A 23,286-nucleotide genomic window follows, 5' to 3' on the forward strand; every position below is an offset into this window, starting at 1 on the left:
TCTCGTCGTTTTGTACCGATGCAACGCCGTTATCTCGGATATACGCGAATTTTCTTCGGAACTGTTACACTTCACCGGCACGATTAAACCGTTAACGCGATACACTGCGCTCGACAAATCAGCAACCGAATGACACGCGAATCTAATTAACGCGCGCTAATTTAAATCTTAAACGATCAACGTAGTCTTCGTTGTAGAAGAAATTTGAAGCGTTACCGTTTTTATGTTGCGTGTTCCGAACATATTATCGATCTTATCGGGCTGTGAAATAAATTTCACGCCAATTCAGTGGACGATTACGTTTAATTGTATCCAATTAAATCGTCGCGAACACGGAAGACTCATTATGATTTATTGAACCAGCGGTAACGATCCTTCTCACTTTGTGGTCGATGTGAAACGCGCGCAGTCGATAGAGTTTCGTGAAATAATTTTACCCAAGACTTGTCGATTCCATAAAGATTTCTTCAGGTACGAATTATTGAAACTTATAGCATATCTTAATGATAATGAGGTTAACCTTTACACATATATACATTATAATACACGTACAAAATATCAACCTTGTTAATCACCGAGAAATAGTCATTAATGTAAGCACAGAGACAAGCACTTAGTAAAACTTGTTACATGTTCTTTGTTATTTAGCCACTAAGAAATTTCTCATACGATAAAAAGCTAATACATTTTTATTTAATTTGAAATTACACGAATACACCTTGTCCAACTTGAATACGTTCCTAAGAAATGTCAATAAGTGTTTATAAACGGTTCTTCAATTTTCACCACATACTTATAAATGCGTAGGCAGTTCATTGACTAGTTGGTGGAGATTCACCATTGTCATATTGATTTTTATTCCTTAGTAAATATCCGGCTAGGAAGCTAATGGGGTCAGCTGGTCTTTCCTTGGCTAAACTGGAGAGGGCTTGTAACAATATTGGAACTACGGTCTGATCCAAGTACTGCCTCGTTGGAAGAGATTGTACTTCGACACGTGACTTCTTTGGTGGTACACCGGACAAATCGGAATCCTTATTCATTGCTAGTATCCTCTGCAACAATACAAAGCAGTACGACAGGTTAAGGTAAGTCGTCACATTCTGTTTTCACAAGTATATCTAAAACTATCCGCTTGACTATTATTTTGCTTGTGTGTACACTATGAACCGTGCAACATAACAATTGTAAAAGGCAGAGAATATTCATGAATGAAATAAAATTGCGAAAAATTATGCAAATCTAGATATTCGAGTAACCTAACCCAACGATATTGGCACAAAAATAAAGACAAATTTTGATACAACAGCTGTCATTAGTTTGGCGGGAAATATCAAAGTTATTTCAAGCGAATAATTCGTTATAAATTTTGACACTTGAAATCTACGTCTGGTTGGAAGATCGTTCGTTAAATAACGATATCTTGAGAAATGTCAGCGATATAAATCAATCGTTTCGAAATAATAGGACAACAGGTTACGCCTACGGTTTTATAGGTTATCTAACTTACGTGCGCTGTTTCGCTCACAACATTGGTGAGGGGTTGTGCCGGCGTCGCTGGCTCAGTCCTTTCCTCCGTCGTGTTTTCTGCTATTACGAGAACAACACGTTGATCGACATTATTATTACCACAAATTCACGTCCGAAACGTATCGCCTAGCGCTTCCTATTAAATGATAAAAAGCAAAATAAACGGTACGTACCACCGCCGGACGCCATCGTGTGAACAAATGATGTTACCAACTATTACAAGTTATCACTGCACAAACACGATTCAAATGTTACCATATCGTAAACATTCGAAATTCAACGCGCATTTTGAAAATCTTACGAAACACTTGAAATTGCAAACGAACGCGATATTGCTTTCGTACTTTGACGAAATATATTTCAACGAATCTTTAAAGCAACGAAAATACGATGCGGAGGCTATTTTCTCGTTATATTTAACGAGAAAATAATCCTCCATGAACCGACACAGCGATCAGGTCGTCGATAAATATTCAGGAATTTGAAACCATAAACGAGTAGTTGTTTTTTTTTTTTTTTTTTGTTTTTATTTATTTAACGTAAAGTTAGACGCTACGACTTTGGTACAAAAACATAAAATAGTGGTACTGAGGAAACGGTGTATTGCGAGCGGATCCTCGAGTCCCTACGAACGCGGAGAAATACGAGTATCGTTGTATGAGAATCCGAACTTACAGCCAATTTAAAGGCGAGCACTGAGCGCAACACAGGGTACTAATTACGAATGTCCCGAGTCTGCTTGGCAACCGAAAAAGAAAACGATACGCGCCCCGCCGAAGGAGAAGCTCGAAGAACCGCCTCGTTGTTGCACGAAAACGAACATCCAATATTTCCAATGAACAAAGCATAATATATATGTATAACGCGGACGGCGGCACCGACCGTTTCACAGCATCATCAAAAGTAACGTTAAACCTTGCGAAGAGAAACGATACCAGATCGATCACACAAACTATAACGATAAACAAACGGTATTCCCAATCGGTTAATAGAAGAAAGCTATGCGACAATCCGCGGACATCACGTTTTTTTCCATTTTTTTTTTTCCTTTTATTTTTCCTCGGTTTTCTTACTTAGCATCGACGGTCACGTGCGCGTTCGACGCACGCGAGATCGATCGTGTACGGCTAATATCGAATAAGTTAAATATCTTTCGATTTCTCTTTCATCGCGTTAAGTTCCAAAGCTTCAAAGCGAAAAGCTCCGCGAGCGTTACGTGAGTAAAACGTGATATACATCGTAAAAGGTGACTTGAATATGGCTACATTAATGTGGTAGAGCGCGATCGTAACACATACACGAGACACGAGACTTTGCGCAGCTAAAATCACATCGATGAGTAAAAGTGCGTCGGCGAGCGGAGTCGCAGCCAGCGATCGAAACGGAGGTTGGTGAAAAAGAATCGAGGGTCCGCGGCCAAAGTACCCCGGCAATACCTCATCGTCAACGACGAGACATTCTTCGACCGTGACCATGTTTTTTCAACTGGTGTACCACTCGTGCATCGCCTCGGCAAATAAATGCGACACCTAGACATACCTACTTACAACGTATGTATATGAACGTCAATGTATATATATATTTATATATTTATATATTTTTATATATCTAAATAGTGTTGTGATAAAAACGAGCTATGAGACACGCGCCGTAACTGTATCCTGGCGCCACATCGACGTACGGGATCGTATGTCCGAACGAACGGTGTTTCGCATTTTTTTTTCCTATTTCTTTTTCCTTTTTCTTCCATTTATTTTCCTGTTTTTCTTTTCCGTCTGTCTTTCTCGATTACCAATCGCGGTTATGAGTCCTGATTCTTGCGTTTGTCTAACCATACTCGACGCGTCACCATTCAACGAAAGAGAAACGGCGCACCTCGCGACCATCCGTCCGACTTATGTCCTACTTACGTTTAAATCGGTACTTGTTGCTCGAATTGCTTACACGTATAATATCATCGTCGCATGTATCATTAAATTCACATACGTTCATAATTGATCGAGATTAGCTTGCGAATATATGTGTGTGTACAGCGGACTAAATATTATATAGGACGATTAAAAATCGACAGCGAGCGTGGTGTGTGCTTGCGCGTTTCCTTCTCTCCTTTAACGTATGGCGTGTGATGTAGTGTAATGAATGTGGTCAGTTGATGTTCCTCGTCGAAATCGCGTTGTACGATCTAGCGTGCCGCGTTCTTCCTACGGATAAGTCGATCGGCAAATGAAATTTCGGTGAATTCTTTTCGTTTCGACACGCGCGGCGGAAGAGGTTTTTTTTTTTCTTTTTTCTTTCGTTTAGACGCCACCACGGCATCGGTGCGACCTGTTGTCTGATCTGACTACTGCTACGACGACGACAACGACGACGCACTCTCTGCGACACTGTCGCAAAACAGTGCTCTCTAGACTTGCTCTCCGCGACGTCGAGACTCAAGATCGTCGATCACCAAAAAGGGGGACACAACCTTCGTTACGAAATTATAAATTGTATATATATGTATAATATCATCATATATATGTATGTATGTATAATATCATATGCCTGCGGGGAGCGGCAGTGTGGCACAACCATGACTTAAAAAGCGAGTAACTAATGTATCTCGTGTGTACTTCCCGTGACTCGTGGCGCTTGGAAGCGACAATTGTAACCTAGGACATCCCGCCAAAACCCCCGTGAAATGCACCGTCGCCGAGAGCACGCGTCGCGGGCCGGATTCTAGTCGCGTTCTCAACGTCCACGAACATGCCGGGTGTGTTCGTCTTCTAACAGGACACTCGTTCACGACGGTTCCACGATTTTTCGTATCGATCGTGCGATCAAAATTACCCCCGAGACGACGCGGTTATCTTCTACCCCTCGAATAAAAGTGATCCCTTCGCCTAGATCGGCAGTCAATCAATTTGGCAGTTTCGTAATCTGGCCTTGTCGACAATTGAGCAAGAACGAGTGAGCTATACGAAAAAACGCGAGATCGAAATATAGAAAGGCCAAAAATTGGAGAAAACGATATGGTCGAAGACGAAGAAGAAGACGGTCCCTTCGAGAGGCGAATGTCCTCGCCGTTGGTAAAACATGGTCGATTACTTAAGTGAACGTCTCAACGAGTGTACCGCCTAGTGCGATGGACCGAATCTATCTACTCGCGACGATGGTAATTTCCTGTTTTTTTTTCTTTTTTTTTTCTTTTTTCTATTTTTTCTCTTTGCTTTCGTTTCTCGACAAATGGTTGGAATTTGGGCCGACGACAGCACCGGGGAAGAGTTAGCGTGCGCATTGTTTCCGCTTCTCTCGAGTCTTCGGCCGCTGGCGACGAGAGAGACGGAAGACCACGGAAGATGATTTACAGGTTACACTGCCACAGTATCGTAGGGTGTGAGGTGTCCCCCGTGACCGCCGTGGCCGGCGCCGGCTTGCCGACTGGGGGCTTCGTTTCTGTAACAGGGAGTTTCATGTTTTCAATTCTGTTCCATGCACCCCTAGGCACATTCCCCTTTGCATCAGCGACATACTAACGGTATCGCGTTTCCCTCGATAACTTCTATGCGGCTAAAGGATAGAAATGAAAACTATCTGCACGTAGCTCAGCGGTACATGCACTAGCTGCAATCGCGACAGTATATTAATAACACGAGTCGTGTTTGATTAATAGATACGATAATAAAGAGATATCTTATAGCGGTTGTTAAAGTTAGTAGCACCAGCAGCAATGGCAGCAGGATCTGTAGCAACGACAGGAGCGAGAGCTGTAGCGAAAAATAAAGATCGGGCATCGATCGTAATCGTATACCGGCGACGTGATCTAGTGAAAAAATTAGTGTTAACTACCATTATATCACATTTGGCAAATGGTCATTAAAATCGCATGCAAACACATGTTGACATAGTAAGCGTTATTCGACCCAGGTAGAGATCTGATTGTCGTTGGTATGGAAGCGACGCTGTCCAAGCATTGACTGACCTATGTTCTCGTGGCCACAATAAACTAGCTAAGAACAAAGTTAACGCAACTTCTAAAGCTTTCCAAAAATCATTTCTAACGCGATTGTCGTTACGATAATGCATCCTGCGGTTTAATTATTATTATTATTGTCTAACGAACTTACGGCTTCCTGCGTAAAGAGTCATGAAACAAGAAAAAGTCAGAGATACGTTAAATAGATCGTCAAAAGGATTGTTCAGAGTTCTTAGCGGAACCACCGTGCACTCGATCGCCACTATCATTTTGGAATATCCAAAGAATCCGATATTGATCCGAATCGAATCCGAAGATACCAAATGGTTTCGAGACAAATGTGTGTATATATTTACGAGAGGGACAAGCAGGTCTAGCAAAAGTATTACCGAGAGTCGAGAAACAAATGACGTTCGTCCGAAAGAGCAAAAGTCGAAGCGACTAACGGAGAGTTTGGCCAATTTACTTTCGAGAAAGTCAATGACAGTTCTCGAGTCAAGAAATCGCTCGAGACACAGCGGCATGAACGGTGACGTTTCTTAATCGTACACCGTTAACCAAACCACTCGATCTCTACTGACCTCTCTATGAGTTTACGCATCTCCTCGGTGGTCATGCCGTCCTTGCCGCGAGCATTCACTGAAATAGAAAAACACACGGCACGATTGACACAACGGTAAACTACTACGACGACACGTAGCATGCAAATCGTGGAAGCTAAACGATTAGATACACAGACTCCGCAGCGAGTCTCGGTTCATTCTTGTACGTCGTGACTCGCTCGGCATGCCTATATTTTCTACTATGTAAGAACGAGCAGTGATAGGAAACACAGAGGGGAATAGACGAAACGTGGTCACCCTGACTCGACTCGAGGAGAAACAACGCAAAACGACAACGCGTTGCCTGTCCCGACATCGAACCAATCTATATCGTTTCGCTTCGTAATTCGCTCCTCTGGTCCCCTACTCGATCACGGTTCTTTTGTACTGACCGCCGTAGTTGCGGTTCACAAGTTGGTCGCGGTCACACTCTGCCTCGCTGATCTCGTTGCTCTCTTTGCTGTCGTTGAAACTCGAGTTATTCTGGTCGTGGTTCCTTGGTGGTGGTGGGGTGGTTCCGGTGATCCAGAGACGGGAATGTTGCGGGCTGATCCTACGCTGCGACGTCCGACAGAGCCACGGGATCCATAATGGTCGTAGGGAGCGCCGTATTGTCCGTATTGAGAGCCATACTGATCTTCTTCGGGGAGCGCAGTTTGCCGGGTCGTCGTATTCGGGAGAGAAGACGTTGTGGGTTCCGCTGCCACCTCCTTGGGATGGTACGCGAGAGTAGCGGCCGTTTTGACGAGGCTAGAGAGGGAGAAAGAGAGAGATTAGATTCGAGAATCTCCGTAATAATCGGATAATCGGATTAGAGAGAGAGAGTGAGACGCGTGAGATACCATTGACTGAGATCCAGAGCGGCTGTGAGCAGATGCGTTGGTAGGATGTCCAACAGGTGGTCCCATGGTGCCAGAATGTCCATTGCCGGGGTGAGGGAAGGTCTGGAATTGCATAGCCTTGCTGGGGTCCATTTCTTCGCGGAATCCAAGAAGGTGGAAGGTAGCGTACGGGCAGATCTCATCCTCCATGCCTGAAAGAAACGATCACTCAGGGTAGACACTGCAGCTATAGATTTACTTTAACTAATCTATTCATTGTACGAGATTATCTCGATAAATCAAGCGGGTAATCCTTCGCAGGGTGTTGATGGTCTCGTGCAGCCATGACTATCGCTAGAATCATCGGGTACCTACGTATCGCATTCCTATGTTTCTCCTCTTCTCTCGTTCTTGCTCATTATCGAGAAACGTTTATAGGAAAGTGTCATGCTTGTTAGTCGCACGGACACAGGGCCCCTTTGCGTTCGTTCGATCCTATTAGAACGCAACGAACGAAGAAAGCTGGTCCTGTTCCCTTTCGGAGAAAGTGGGGTGAATCGAAAAAGGGTGTTTGCTACGAGTGCTTTGTGTTTTGGTCTGTTCGCAAAAGAAAAGAAGGGTACCAGAGCGCAGGCATGCGAGGGCGTGCAAACATTAAGATGGTGGCGGTTGCATGAGCACGGTGTGAGAATGGTGGAACTGAGAGGACTTACGAAGACCGACTGCAACCAGCCAGCAGCTGCACCGGCCATAGGTTAGTAATCGTAGTCTCGCGATAGACGAAGGCTCGTGACGGCGACACGGAGGAGAAAGAGCGCTTCGTTTTCGGGTCTTTAACTACTTTTACCAACCTCTGTGGGAGAGAGCCTCGGCACTGCCCATTCGACGGTGGCGGCGGACATCTCCGGTTCGGCGCGCAATGATTCAATTCTTCGTACATATGTCGCCTGGGATCCCACGTCGAGTGACTTCTTATCGAGCCTGTTCCACCTATCGAACATATACTACAAAGGTCGTACGACTGACTGGCGCTTACCGATGTTCGATTTTGGCTCGCTGCCATATCGGGGTGATCGATTTCATTGACGATTCACGGGGTCATCAGGGTGGACAGGGTGAGATGGTTCAAGGCGTATCGACGCTTGGTCCGCGTAGCGATGTGTGATAAGCGCAAAATAAGGGAGGAGAAATAACCGTTCCCGTGGGACATACATCTCTCGATTACGTATAGAGAAAAAACATTTGGAAGCGAGGCAAACAATGAAACAACTGGCAATGTCTATGATAAAAAACGCGTGTATGAATGATGCTGTCTGGTACTGTGTGTGTCCTTTAAGACGTATCGATATGTCGACTTGTTCGACATTGGTGAAGTCTAAATCGTGTGCGATTCGATCGTGTATATCGCGTAAATAAAAAGAATAACACTATCGTGCCGATGCGACAACATCTAGACAATAATTGGAATTTAGCTAGAAATCATATTGTTGGCAGTTGTGGCTTACTTATCACTGTACCTCGCTTGATGCGATCGCAGGTGTTATAGTTGGATCCGGGAACAGGGGGCAGCTTGCGATTCGGTGGTGCGATGTAGCCAAGTTCGTCACGAAGATCGGCCTGCGTTTGTCAAGGGTAGCTCCGCCAACTCCGGTTTGCTGGTATACAACGTCGTCTGAAAGGATCAAGGTTCCAAGCTTCGATCGGAGGTTCGACAGTCTCGATCGTTCGATATATTCGATTCGGATCGATCATCAGAAAAATAATTCGTTACACCCTACGTTCCTATGTGTCCATGTCATTTTCGTTCGATCGGTTAAACTTTCGTTTTAATCGAAAATTATCCTTCTGATAAACTTCCGTCTGCTTTTTGACTTAGCAAGTTAAAATAATAAAAAAAAATTGGTATACATTGTCCTTCGTAATATTTCTCGTCGGCTGATGAGATACCTCGCAGCCGTGTTTGTTCCGGACCTCGAGTTCTCCTAGATAGAGCGACGCAAATCACCACTATGCCTACAATAATCACAACAACCGTAGCTCCGACCGGCACCACCACGTTTACGTCAATCCAGCTAGGTAACCAGGGGAAATAACGTCTGACATCGGTGTTGTCGTTACCGCCATTGCGTACGGGGGGTGCGATCGTACCTGTTCCACGGGAAGATAAAAGAAAAAAAGATTACCTTTATCGCTACCATGACCCTTTCCTCTGAGAACGCAGATCACGATGACGGCAACGATTATAACGAGAATAGCTGCTACCACGGGTACGACCAGATTTAAGTTAGCCATGAAAATTTTCATCGGATCCTCGTCGTTGCCACCACCGTTCACGTCGGGTAGCTCGCGGGCCGGTGCAATGGTGCCTGGAACAAAAAATACGGCGACCATTCAATCCAGCCACCATTAGCACGGCTACGAGTGTGCCGTTGCCGTTTCAACTTTTTCTCCATACTTACCTCCAGTTACAGTGAGTGTTGCGAATTCGTATTCAGCCACGGTGAAGCCAGCGTTGTTGTGAGCAGTGACGCGCAAGTGGTACCAGCTAGCAGGGTCCAAATCCAAAACGAGCAAAGTTTCCGCCGGGTTTCACATTGTTCGATACCTGATTCCATTCCTGTTGGTGCCTGAATACCGTCAAATCATCGCGCTTAAATCCCCGTCAAATTCCAAAGATCCCCGACTCGATACAAAACTTTCTCTTACTTCTTCTTGTGTTCGACGACGAAGTAGAGCATGGGGCAGCCACCGTCGGACCAGGCGCTCAAGTGAAGGGTAATGCTGTTGGTGGGAGACTTCGATGAACCTAGCAGCTTCGGGGATGATCGGTTTCGAGCCTTTCGTGCGAGTGTTGAGCATGTCAGAGGGGTCGCCAGTTCCAATTCTAAGAGAATCATGGCTAATCAGTTTCATCCCGCGGCAATTTCATTCTCGCACGTCTAGATCGTTACCCGTTGTATGCAGTGACGTAGATCTGGGTATCTCGAGCCGCACCACAGATTTTCCAAAGTGTACTTCTGAGCGGTAGAACTCATCTGTGCAGTTTCCCAGTCGCCGAATTCCGGTTTGTAGTGAATCGTGTATCCGTGGATCGGAGCGTTGTCGGTAGGGTGAGGTCCAAGCTTCATCGTCAACGAGTTGGTGGTGGTAGCAGTGAGGGTGACTTGCGGTGAGTGAGGTGGAGCTGCGAAATTCCACCGTGTTTCGATCATTCGTTCCCGGTCTTCCTCGTCTGATTCACCCAGATTACTAATTCTCACTCACCATGAACGATCAGTTGATGAGTCACGGTGTCATGGCCAAACGAGTTTTCAACGTAGCAAGAGTATTCTCCGGCATCGGTACGATCGACTTCCTTGATGAACAGAGATCCTTCGGGCAATTGTCTCAGTCTGTCGCTAGATTGAAGAACGGCGCCACGAACTTTCCAGATGACTTCCGGTGCGGGTACTCCAACAGCCAAGCATGGTAATTTAACATCTTCCTTGTAGGTAGCCGTGAATTTGTCGTCGAACGATGCGATCTTTGCCGGTACTAGAATTTTCGAGATATCAAAATTATAACAAACGTAAAGGGTGCGTAACGGATATAATTAGCGAGAGTTTGAAAAATACCGCGAACACTCGGTGCCAATGCCACGATCTTAGAAGCTTCTCCTTCGCCGATGTTGGTGCTAGCAGTTACCCAGAAATCGTAGCGACGTTGTTTATCCAGTCCAGATGCCTCGTGAGTCAGTTGATTCGGTGGTACTTTTTGGCTAGTCGGTTCCTCGGTGTTGTCGGCTTGGTGTAAACGGTATACTGAGTGATGACTCCATTCGGTTGGCTTGGTGGGCGCCACGAGACGAGAATCGATTCACCAGACATGACGAGAGACTTGATCGCAATAGGTGCTTCGGGGGCTGCAGGAAATACGGTGCTGAGTACCTTGTACAACTTTTACGATTCGTGTACATTTACGACAGTCACTTACCATCTTGTTCCGTTTGGCAGTGGATAGGTGCAGACTTAACTCCGTCGCCGCCAGAAGTGAAAGCCAAAACCTGCATGCTGTAGTTGGTGTATTTCTTCAGTCCGTGTAAAATGGTCTCGCTGGAGGAGGTGATCTTTGTGTCCTTGCTGTTTTCATCGTACCAGGTGTCAGAGGGTCCGTAAATAACCTGCGAGAAGGAAATCGTAGACACCGCTGCAACTAACTCTTAACTTAATGATCTACCAACCTTGTATCCAGTAATGACTCCATTGGCAGCGCTGAGAGGTGGCGACATCCATGAAACTCTGATAGTCTGAGAGGTCAAAGTGGTGCAGGTGGTGTCATGAGGGGGTTGTTCAGGTACTCCTTCGGCAGTGTGTTGTCTTCGTTCCTCGCTCATCGGTCCAGATCCAACTTTGTTAAACGCTTGAACGACAACGCTGTACTGGGTGTAGGTCTTCAGGTTCATGATCTGCAAGTGGTGTTCCTTTCCGTCTTCCTTCAAGAAGTCTACGGTTTCGAACATGTAGGGTTTGTCAGAGGAGGAGAGCCTGTAGCCAACGTAGTATCCAAGAATCTCGCCGTTCCAGTCTTCGCGTGGGGGTGGTTTCCATGTTACCTGATCGAATCACACGGATAATTGCGTTTCCTTTGAATCCCGAAACCCTTCGTTACTTCGAGATCGAACTACGAGAAACGTTACCTTGAGAGTGTGTTGGTTAAGAGCGTCGACGCGAACAGAGGTTGGTGGGCCACTAGGAGCTTCTTCGGCGGTGATAATGGTAACGGTATCGGACGGATCAGATGCGCCAATTTCATTTTCGGCAACGATTCTCAGGTGATAAGTGGTGGCAGGTCTGAGGTTGAAAACACCAGCTACGTTCTGTTGCGATCCAGGTACCAGTACTCTGTCGATGTCGGTTTCCCAGGAGCCTTTGCTGATCTTGTATTCGATGACATAGCGTTTCATGGGGCTGTTTCCGTCGTATGGTGCTGCCCAGGAGAGTTGAACAGATCGTCCGGACTTGTCTAATACTTTCAGGCCGTATGGAACTTCGGGAACCTCTGCGAGGAAAGTTCGTTCGTTCGTTTTACCTCTTTCGAGTTAATTAACCGAGCGATTAATAGAAAAAGATCGATTCGAACCTTGTACGATCATGTTGATGCTAGTGTCGTCGCTTCCAAAGGCATTAGTGGCAACGCAGGTGAAGAGAGCAGAGTCGCTTCTTTCGGTTCTCTTGATGCTCAGGTCAGACAGTACACCGTTAGCCAAAATTTCTTCGCGGATGGTGTAACGAGAATCGCTCTTCGGGTCCAGTCTCTTGTTGTTCATGTTCCATAAAATGCCAATTGGTTTTTCTCCTTGAGCCTCGCATTGAAGTACAGCCGGTTCTCCTCGTCGTGCAGTCTGGTTCTTCAGTTTGATCTCAAAGTGGGGTGGAGCTATGGACGAAACGATATAGAAGTTATCGTTGAAATTATTAAAAATAAAAAGCTAACGATCGCGAATAGGTTACCCTGAACAGAGATGAGAGTAACAGCCGAAAGTCCTGCGCCAATTCCGTTCACAGCTTCGCAGAGATAGTAGCCTTCGTTGGTCTTTTGAATGTTGTTAATAGACAGGGTTCCATCCTCGACGCTGATGTCTGGGTTGTTCAGTTTCAAGTCAGTGTAATCTCCGGGTGTGTCGCCTAGAAAACGAGACGGAAAGCTTGCGATACGAAGAACATTCGAGATAGGAAAAGAAGAGAAGCGATAATCATCGAGGCGAATATCATTACCAGCTGCTTTCTTCCATGTGACCTGGGGCTTGGGGAAACCGTCAGCTTTGCATTCAACGCGAGCGTCAGAGCCTTGAGCAAATGCCTTATCGGTAGGTTCCAGAATCCAGCGTGGTGGTACTGTTACAGAACAACAAGGTTACTCGAATGTTCTCCCGGCGCCGCCGACATATCGGCAGTTAATCCGGGAGTCAGTCGCATCGTGATCTCGAGTTCTCTCAAGGTTCCTCCAGGGCCTTGGAACCTTTGTCCTTATCCGCGGATCTTTCTCCTCGAACGAGGCGATTTTCTCGATTTTCTCGACTTTCTCGACGAGCGACGAAGGAAAGAAAACCGGAGATCACGACGATCAGTTTCGCGGCATGCTGAGCGAAACGCGACTCGCTCCCGCAACTGCGACAACACTGCGAAAATTCGACATGCGGGAGTTCGAGATGATTATGCGGGTGTCTACAGCACGAACAGAAAGATTGTTAACAGGCAGATAGAAGAGGTGGCGTTTGCGGCTCTGAAGGAGCTCGCAGCGCGCATGCAAGGAAGGCTATGGTACTATGCTACTCGAGCACGGTCCATCATGCTGCACCGCTTTGAAAAATAATCTACGCGTTATAGACTAAGGAACGATAGCATGCGTATTAAAAGATATACCGGCTACCACTACGAATGCATGTAAAAAAATGAACGAGGCGAGACGTGTGGTGAGAGGCGGGGGGCGGGGGTGAGAAGGTGAAAGAGGTTGTTTTCGAGTGGTTCGACGAGGCAGGGGTTGAGAAAGGGTGATTTTCGAGAGGTGGTTGGATGGTCGGTCGGTCATCTTGGAACAAGGACACGTTGTAGCGCGACGGGGGTACGGTGAGGTATAATAAATCGACACTCGAACGTGATCACGAGAGACGCAGCTCGATCGCTGGGACCTAGAAATATCGCTGAGCGATCGCGATGATCCACCGATCGACTATTCGGTATCCGTACGAGGCCGGTTAAGTGACACGTGAGTATGTAACGCGATACGAGTCGCGTTTGATAACGAAAAATGGCGTGTGTCCTAATCACGTGCCTGGATTTGTGGTCGCGTGGCGAGAAAACAATTGGAAAGCCAACGAAAAGTGTCGTCGAAGAAATTAGCGACGATGAGCATGACAACGAGACAGGGTAATCAAACGAGGCGAAATACTTAGCCACAAATACGATGCGGGTGAAGCTCAACCAATTTGCCGGGGGTTGGGGGCGAGGGTGGGGGCACGTAGGACTCTGGGCGTGACTTTGCGTTTGCTACTCGGCTGAAAAACATAGGCGGGACCAGAAAGTGTGAGCAGAAAACGTAGAAGAAACGCAAGTAGACAAACAGGTATATACAGAGTTACGAGAGTACAGAGTATAGAGAGAGAGAGAAAAGAGAGAGAGTAAAAAATTAGAAAGAGCAAGAGAGAAAAAGAAAGAGAGAGAGAGAGAGAGAGAGAGGGAGATGAGAAACGGCGCGCAAGAGTGTCGTCCGCGGCGACGAAAGCAACACGCTGTTTGTGTCAAACTCTTTCCGCTGAGAACTGAAATCCAGAAAGCTTCGCCAAGGAAACACGACAGCTTCGGCAACGACGAAGATGCATCAATCAAGCCTGCAATCAAATACTCTCACGGGCCTCCGACGCGGTTGCTTTTCATTCCGACTTATTCAATCATCGTTCAATCATTAGAATGTATCATTCAATGATCCCATTAGTCTGGCCCTAACCGTGAACTCGCAATGTCGCCTCGTGCATCGCTTTGCCGGACGGATTGCTGGCGATACACGTATAACGTCCAGCGTGCTCCGGTGTTACCGGCTCGATCAGCAAGATACTCGTCCGTGGGCCGAGTTTCCCGATGTTGTATCCCATGAATTGCGACAGAGGCTGGTCCTCGTGGGTCCAGGTAATATCGATGGGAGTGTCACCCACCAGCACCATGCACGCCAATTGGGCAGCCTGCCCGCATAAATCGGTTGATCCCCAAAATCGAACGGACTGATCCGTGGCACGACTGGAATAATATTCTCTAACTAGATCCACGGTATACCCCTCCATATTCGTTTTCTCTGCGATCCCTATCCGTCGGCTGGACCTGTGACCAGTCTCTCGTGGTCATATTCATCGTCGACTTTCATCGGTTCGTTGATTTTTCCCTACCATCCGCGGCAGACTCTCACGGCTCTTGTCTTTCGTCCGATCTCTCGGTAGCCCTCCTCCTCCTCCTTCGTCTCTGCATCGAAACCTACTTTACGCGAACGTTATCGTTGACGAACGATATCGCGACTCTATAGCTTCGCGCACCGGCGAAACCATCCTCGTTTCTCTCTTTCTCTCTCCGAGAATCGCCGCTCGCCGATCACCACGATCCGCGAAGGGCCGATAGAGAAGGACCGAGAAAGAGTCACAGAGGAAAGAGATAAGAAGTAAGAGAGATAGTGTGAGAGAGAGAGAGAGAAAGAGAAAGAGAGAGAGAAAGTAGCAGAGACACGGTGTATGAGCGTGTACGTGTGTAGAAGGAGAAAACGAGAAAGAGAACTGGACCTGGGAATGAAGGGGGAACTTTAGCTCGTCCTGAACTACGGACAAATTACCTTTGATCATGGTAGCCCAAGGATAACGAGAGTGGGACTGTGGTCCAAAAGCTACACTCGGCCGAGCGACCTACCTAAACGATGATGCTTCGAAACAAACGATGCGGGATGATAATTATATGTAAGAAAGAAAGAAAGAATGGACAGTCGAGCAAATGCAGACTTTCCAAAAAACATAGTCAATATTTGTACGCTATTACAACAATCAACAGCAGACAGTAGTAGTAGAGACTTTGCTGGTTCTGTGTGTCAAATATAATACGGCTACTACTCGAACTACGAGTCACGCAAGAGCGGATAATTAATTGAACGAATAAAAAAGATCGTTCCGTTGGCCGGTCCGAATAAACGCAAACGAATGTTAACGCAACACGTAAAAACGCATAGCAACGGCGTGGCAACGGGCTACGCGCGATAATACGGCTGGACCACAATATCATGCCGGTTTCCAATTGTCTCGATATACCAGACGTTGCTCTGATTTCTGCTGAATACCATGATTACGTGCGTGATCTCGTTTTCTGTACCGTTCACTTTCAGATGGGCGCTGTGCCTAGCACGACCGGCTGGATTATCGGCCACGCAAGCATACTCCCCGGCGTGCTCTCCCCTGACTGCGGGGATCGTCAGAGCGGACACTCTATCCCCCAACGCGGTGATACCCACTCCGTCGCCTACTTCTAAATGGCGTCCCTCGAACAACCACTTGAGCGAAATCGGCGTGTCCCCCTTTACGACCGCGCAATGGACGATTATCAGATCGCCGGAGTTGGCCTCGTCGAACGAGAACGGCTGCAGATGCGGAGCGACTGCCGAGAGATAGAGACAGATCGACTCTAGAGTCACAGGCACAGATACATAGAGAGGAGAGCGGGAGAAAATAGACGTTTCGTTTTAGCAGGGATGATTTGACCGCGGCGTGATTAGCTCCATCTCGAACGCGCCGCGTCGCCCTGAGATCCTGCGCCCGACCACTTTCCCTCGCGTCGCCGCCGTCTAACGAAGCGTGTCCGAGAGAAGTAAAGTAGTATAGGGGAATAGAAATAGAAAATAATACGGAACGGTGAACTCGAGCCGGAAAATAATATCGAACCGAGGAGGTAGAAAGAAGAAGGGATGTCTATCGACGTTGCTCAAGCAAGGAGAAATACGCAGCTACTGGAGAACTGGTTGAAAGGAAACTCGGGCTGGTTGAAAAAGGGACAAGACAAAGATATACGCAGTAGTAGGTGTGCGAGATTCGAATGAAAAGATCTATGCCGGTGGCATAGATCTTTGGTTTTGTTTAAGCACCGTTGACAATCAGATCGGCCGAGAGCTCGTGCCTTCCGGCAAGGTTTTCCGCGATACACGTGTACGTTCCAGCGTGTGTCGCCTGGACGGATCCTATGCTGAGTATGGCGCCCCGTCCGCCGAGATCCACGATTGAGATCCCAGAGTGCGGCGAGATCGCATGACCGTTTAAGGTCCAGCGAAGCTTCAAGGGTTGATCGCCCTCGACCACGGCGCACGGTACCGTTACTACTTGACCCGAGTTAAGCGGTTTCTCGCCGAACGAGAACGGCAATAATTTCGGAATGACTGGAAAGAGAGAAAAAAAAAAGAACTGAATGGAAGGAAAGTCTGGTTTGGCCACCGCGGCGCGGTCATCCGGCTGGTAACACCGCCACGGTCACGCAATCGTGCGCGTAGCTCCAAGGAGAATCCTCTCCCCGTCTCGCTCGCGGATCCAACCTTCCTCGAATTTCATCCGCGAAGTTACCGTGTCGCGCTTCCTTGCACCGCCTAGTTCACACGACTGACCATCGACGACGTTCAGCGAGAGAAGAAAAATCAAAGGGGAGAAAAAAAGAAAACGCCAAGAGACGCGACGGTGAACTGAGAAAAAGGGAAAAAAAGAAGCGGAAGCGAAATGAGAAAAATGCAGAGTGTCGGAGAGGGTCGGAGAGGGGCGAAGAGGATGATGGACGGGAAGTGGCGAGGAACGGAAGAGAATAGGTTAGTCCGACTGCGAAGGGAGGGATGGGTGGATGGTGTGGTGGTGGTGTAGGAGTTTCGTCGACAAGCGTGTACCATTGACGTCCAATTTGGCAGAATGCGAAGTCGATCCAGCGGCATTCGAGGCAACGCAGGTGTACTCCCCGGCGTGTCTCGCAGCTACGGACTCGATAGTCAGTTGCTTGACGCGTTTCCCAGAGCTAGACACGATCACGTCCATTTGGTCGAATCTGATAGGCTGGTTATCGAAGGTCCAAGTGATCTCCAGAGGAGAGTCGCCTTTGGTCACGACGCATTGCACCGAGACCAAGTCTCCGGCGTTCACAGGCTCGTCGCCAAAGGAGATCGGCGCGATCTGCGGAGATACTATGAGACGAACAACCACATAGAGACTGTCGATTGGAAGAAATTGAAAGCGCGACGATCTGGCGAATCGCGCGTGCACGAGGATCGCCGATACGAGAGTAAATCCAGGTGGAACAGCGAAAGAAAAGGACCAAAAACGATGCGGTCTCACGCGTCTAACAGCAGGAGTTGAGGATCGACTTTGGGAAAGTTTCGATGGGAGATCGTGCGAGATGCCTTAATGGTATAATTGCGTAGTACCGTTCACCGATAACTCTGCCGAACGGCTGACGGATCCCACCAAGTTGCTTGCGACGCAAGTATATTCGCCAGCGTGATGCGCGGTGACAGAGTCGATGATCAGGACCGAGTTCTTTCTCCCGGTTTTCGTGATTGTTATGTCCGGGTGACTAGCACGTGTGATCGATTCTCCGTTTAGACTCCACCGTATCTCGATCGGCGCGTCACCTTTCAAGATGCTACACATTGCGGACACTTGCTCGCCCCAATTAGCTGGTTCTTCGCCAATTGAAAATGGCGCGATCTGCGGAGCGACTAGAAACAACATCCGACAACTATTTCAATCTCGTACGATTCGCGATGCCCGTCGTCACGGTCAGTCCGTACGTCCGTGTTGCGAGAAGGATAAGAAAAGGATAGGAAGACGACAGGAGAGAGAGGGTAAGATAAATCGGAAGTCGGAGGAGAAAAGTCGGAAGAAAAAGTAAGGAAGGAAGCGAGAGGGGAGTAAAGTTTAGTCGGGAGAAAGGAGATAGTCTGGAAGTTTTCACGGACGCGTGCTAGTGAAAGGGAATGATAGCAGTTCCGTTCGTATCTATCGCATGACACAGCTCACGGAGCCGATTCATGCATTTCTCTGTACCGTTAACGGCCAAGGTAGAGGAATAGCTCGTGGCTCCTGCTGCGTTCGAGGCTGTGCAAGTATATTCCCCGGCATGCCTGGCGCTCACCGCCTCGATGGTCATCAAACTGACTCGTTTGCCAGTGCTCGATACCGTGATATCGTCGTGATTCTTGCTAGTGATCGGCTCGCCGTTCAAAGCCCACGCCACGTCGATAGGCAGGTCACCCTTAAGAACGGTGCAGACCGCCGAAACGGCTTCTCCCCAATTCGCGGGCTCGTCGCTGATCGAAAACGGCGCGATCTGCGGCGCGACTGAAAACGTTTACGCAAGATCGATGAGCATGCGACCAACCGAGAACCGCACGATCGTCCTCGTTAACCTAATTAAGAGACACAGGGACGGATGCCATTCCGTCGACGAATCGATCGATCGTCCAATCTCCGCTTTAGCCTACTCGAGCGAGACCGACCGCGGGTTCCAGCTCCCCTCGCGGCGTCCCTCGACGCGCCTCGACGCGCCGCGACGTGCCCCAACGTCCCCCGCGACGTACACGCGACGATATATAGGACAGGTATGAATACACCGGTGAATAGAGGCGGATGAGCGAAGGGATGAAAAAGGGAGGAGGTCCCAGCTTTCCCGTGGTCTAAACGAAAGAAAGTCTGAACAGACGTGCCGGTCTACACATATGCGTGCGTATTACCGTTCACGGCTAACATGGCCGTGTGGCTCGAGGCTCCAGCCCTGTTCGACGCGGTGCAAGTGTACTCTCCCGCGTGTCTTGCGGCTACCGCGTCGATCGCCAACACGCTCAGCCGCTTGCTCTTCGTGATCGTGTACTGATCGGTTCTCTCGGAATCGATCGGCGCCCCGTTGAACGCCCAGGATATGTCCATCGGGAAGTCTCCCTTGAGGATCGAGCAGGTCGCCGAGATCGCTTCGCCCGAGTTCACTGGCTCGTCGCCGAACGTAAACGGAAAGATCTGCGGTGCAACTGAGAAACGGGCGGCACACGTGTCAATTTCGATCGGGGTGAATCGAACGGGAACGCGTGTCTCGCCGACTCGCCTCGACTTTTCTCCTCCTCGTCCTCTACTCGTACTCGAGGAAACACTGGCAGACACGTAGAAAACACGGAGGGAAACGCGGAGGGATAGGTGGAGGGAACCGGGTGAACTTGGCAAAGGCACGGGAATGTCGGATACAAGATACGCGAGATGCAATGATGCGAGGATCGTTCGGTTGTTTTGTAGGCGATGCTTATGTGCAAAACTCGTTTGACGTGCAAGCGTGCTTCCTTGGATAGATACCGTTCACGGCCAAAGTGGTCGAGTGGCTGACGTTTCCAGCTCTGTTCGTCGCGACGCACGTATACTCGCCCGCGTGTCTCGCTGCCACGGACTCGATGCTCAGTGCGCTCATATGCTTATTGATCCTCGTGATAGTTACGTCCGGATCGTTGAAACCTATCTCCCTACCGTTAAACTTCCAAACGATCTCTACCGGAAAGTCGCCTTTCATAATAGAACAGGTAGCCGAGACCATGTCACCCGAGTTGGCTGGTCCGTCACTGATCGAGAATGGCCCTATATGCGGCACAACTACAAGGACATGGAAACTTCGTTTAGCATTCATGGGGCACGGCACGCTGATTAATGGCTATCAATTCCGCCAGCTGCCTCGCGACCCCGTAAACGTTTGCCGTCGGTTTACGGACGCTTCGCCTCGTTTCGCTTCGCTTCGCTTTGCTTCGCCTCGCGAGAACGGTTGTTCGGGATATAGCCGTCGAAGGGAAACACGGGTCGATAATCCCTGTCGCGAATTCGCTGACACGCCGATGAAGAATTCATCGAACAAGCCTATACGTCGTGCGTCACCGTACGATATCGGCGACGCGGAATGGAAGGAAACGGTAAGGACGATGGACCGTTGCTCGCATGCATGAAACGAAACGAAAAGAAAATAAAAGAGAGAAGAGACTAGAGGGGCAGGGAAGAAGAGAAAATACGGGATATCGGTGTACCGTTCACGGCCAGAGATGCGGTATAACTCGTTCCACCGGCTGCATTGCTGACAGAGCACGTGTACTCTCCCGCGTGTCTCGCTGTCACCGCGTCGATTGTCAGCACGCTCACACGCTTGCTGGTATTTATTATCGATATGTCGTAATGGTTACGCGAAATCGGCTCGCCGTTCAGGGCCCACTCGATCTGGATCGGGTGATCCCCTTTCAGCACGGTGCACGTTGCCGTCACTGTGTCCCCCCAATTCGCTGGTCCCTCTCCGATCACGAATGGCACGATTTCCGGTGCAACTGCGTCAGAACAATGGCCGAGACGTGTCACTTTCTGCGGAAAATTAGCCAAACACCGAGAAACCAACTTCCCTGAGAACGCCGAGTCGAAACCTTCTTCTTCGTCGTCGAGAGAAAGAGTCGAAGAGAAGAGAAAAGAAAGGACGAAAGGACGAAATGGATCGCGAAGGAACCCGGAAGGATGTCGGTGTCAGCGAAGAGAAAGGAAGGGGGGAGAGAGGGGAAAGCTGTCTGGCCGAGTATCGCGCATGCATGGAGAAAATGAAGCAAACCGAGAAGGGGATAAGGAACACGTATTGTACCATTCACGGCCAAAGTCGCGGTGAAACTGGTTCCACCAGCGGCGTTGCTGGCCACGCAGGTATATTCCCCGGCGTGACTCGCTGTCACCGCGTCTATCGTCAGCAAACTGACACGCCTGCTGGTCGAGATCGATATATCGGAATAATCGTGAGAGATCGGTTCGCCGTTCAGAGCCCATTCGATCTGAATCGGAGAATCACCCTTCAACATGGTGCAGGTAGCGGTGACCGTGTCTCCCCAGTTTGCTGGTTTCTCACTGATCACGAACGGAGCTATCTCGGGAGCAACTAGGAGGAACAAAGAATCCTTGATTGACCTCTTACGACCACCTGTACCGTTCGAACGATCCGATCGGATCTTGGTCCGAAAGAGATTCCAAGCCTGAACCACCGACACCGACTAAAGGCAACGGGGGGAAAACGGTGATGACAGACAGAGAAGGAGTGCAAAGAGGGGGAGGTGTATCGGAGAACGTCTCAGTTGAGGAATGTGTACCATTGACAGCCAGGGTAGCAGAATGACTGGTGGCTCCAGCCTTGTTGGAGGCCGAACAGGTGTACTCGCCCGCGTGCCTCGCGGCCACGGACTCGATGCTGAGGATGCTATTCTTTCGCGTGGTTGCCAAAATGTTAATATCCGAACGATCACGGCCGATTGGTTCGCCGTTCAGAGCCCAGGTGATCTCGATGGGTAAATCGCCCTTGAGGATGGCGCAGACCACGGAAATCGAGTCGCCCCAGTTCGCCGGCTCCTCGGTGATTACGAACGGAGCTATCTGCGGTGCCACTGTAACCGAGCGCTTTGCCACTTTTTTCTCTGTCCTTCGTGCGAAAGAAACCAGCGCTGCTGCGAGTTCGCGCGACCCCTTCGATTTCTCGCCACGATACGCCGAGAGAGAGAGAGAGAAGAGAGAGAGAGAGAAAGAGAGAGCGGAAGCGGTGTACGTGGGATCGCGATGAACGGGATGAGAAAGAGGATGAGATTCGAGGGTTGTCTATATCGCGTAGCTTCGGATGTCTATCGTAGATACCGTTCACTGTCAATTCCGCGAATAGCTGGTAGCGCCGGCTGCGTTCGAGGCTACGCAAGTATACGTTCCCGCGTGACTCGGACTGGCCGAATCTATGGATAGCAGGCTGTTCCTTTCGTGGTAGTGACGGATATCCGATGACTCTCGTCGACAGGCATATCGTTCAGCGCCCAGCTGATCTCGAGCGGGGAATCCCCGTTGACTACGGTGCAGACAGCCGATACGGAATCACCCCAATTCACAGCCTTGTCGGCCATTTCGAACGGGGCGATGCGCGGCGGTACTGTCGACGTGATAACAACGCTAGACGGATAGATAGGTGGAAGGTGTCGATGTAGACAGGCATGGCGTATCGTTAAAAGCGGAGAAGAGATCCTAGACGGAGGGTGTCGCGACGGGAGAAGAAGAAGAGGGTCGCGAAGAATTTCGTTTGGAGAGGGTCGCGAGCGCATACCCCCGCTGTATCGTACGGCCGACCAACCACCACACCCGATCGGTTCACCCAATCGTTCCAAGCGAACCAAAGCGTACCGTTGACTGACAGAACCGAGGTGTGCGTAGCGGATCCTGCTGCGTGGTCGCGGTGCACGCGTACTCGCCCGCGTGTCTTGCGGCTACCGAGTCTATCGTCAGGGTGCTGATCCGTTTACTACTTCTGGTCACCACGACGTCAGGAATGTCGTAACTGTGGTCACCGGACACGCGTCCGACATCGATAGGCCGACCGTTCAGCGACCACACGATCTTCACCGGCAGATCGCCTTTGATCACGGCGCACTGAACGGTGGCCATTTCTCCGCGTTGGCAGCCTCGTCACCGAACACGAACGGCGCCAACTGCGGCCGACTGCAAGTTCCAAACAACCTTTGAAGCACGCGCAGGAGCTTCCGCAGAGGGACACGGGTCCGGAGTCGCCGTGCTCCGAATTCTCGAGGCGCGAAAACAATCGCGTACCACGAACGTCGCGTTGGAACTGTCGGAAGTTATACAGTTGCGGGATGACAGGGTGTAAACCAGAGAACGGGTAATTACTGAGGACTCGGGCGGAATTGGACAGAACGACAGAAAGAACTGTAAAAAAAAAGCAGTACGAAAACAATCGAAAGAAACATGGACCATCGTCACGCTGTATCCGCGGGATGGACCGTGTCCTTACCTGCCGTCGTCTCTGAC

General features: G+C 49.1%; 2 protein-coding genes across 2 annotated transcripts; both read right to left on the reverse strand.

The window, feature by feature from the left end:
- Positions 1 to 812: 812 nt before the first annotated feature.
- On the reverse strand, positions 813 to 1,719 carry LOC143221351 (protein dpy-30 homolog). Its single transcript, XM_076446822.1, has 3 exons — positions 1,704 to 1,719; positions 1,511 to 1,590; positions 813 to 1,055 (listed from the first exon to the last, which is right to left on the reverse strand). Exons 1-3 carry the CDS (start codon positions 1,717 to 1,719, stop codon positions 813 to 815), a joined length of 339 nt encoding a protein of 112 aa, XP_076302937.1.
- A 3,161-nt stretch (positions 1,720 to 4,880) lies between these two features.
- On the reverse strand, positions 4,881 to 22,905 carry LOC143221350 (cell adhesion molecule Dscam1-like). The gene is given in 32 exon segments (XM_076446821.1): positions 4,881 to 4,965; positions 5,637 to 5,642; positions 6,067 to 6,124; positions 6,480 to 6,599; positions 6,602 to 6,734; positions 6,736 to 6,837; positions 6,930 to 7,120; positions 7,760 to 7,793; positions 7,795 to 7,898; positions 8,426 to 8,524; positions 8,527 to 8,580; positions 8,817 to 9,056; positions 9,368 to 9,479; positions 9,481 to 9,535; positions 9,615 to 9,697; positions 9,699 to 9,792; positions 9,860 to 9,885; positions 9,887 to 10,092; positions 10,173 to 10,442; positions 10,523 to 10,690; positions 10,693 to 10,809; positions 10,881 to 11,067; positions 11,128 to 11,499; positions 11,584 to 11,945; positions 12,027 to 12,323; positions 12,398 to 12,571; positions 12,662 to 12,781; positions 19,170 to 19,460; positions 21,083 to 21,412; positions 21,579 to 21,869; positions 22,256 to 22,396; positions 22,656 to 22,905. Coding segments are annotated over 32 exon segments (5,172 nt in total).
- Positions 22,906 to 23,286: the final 381 nt, after the last annotated feature.

This window comes from Lasioglossum baleicum, unplaced genomic scaffold (assembly GCF_051020765.1).
Source record: "Lasioglossum baleicum unplaced genomic scaffold, iyLasBale1 scaffold2285, whole genome shotgun sequence".
Taxonomy (NCBI): Eukaryota; Metazoa; Arthropoda; class Insecta; order Hymenoptera; family Halictidae; genus Lasioglossum; species Lasioglossum baleicum.

Coding starts and splice junctions, on each gene's coding strand:
- LOC143221351 (XM_076446822.1), bottom strand. Junction 1,056..1,510: donor TTGTGAGCGAAACAGCGCAC/GTAAGTTAGATA, acceptor GTATTGTTGCAG/AGGATACTAGCAATGAATAA.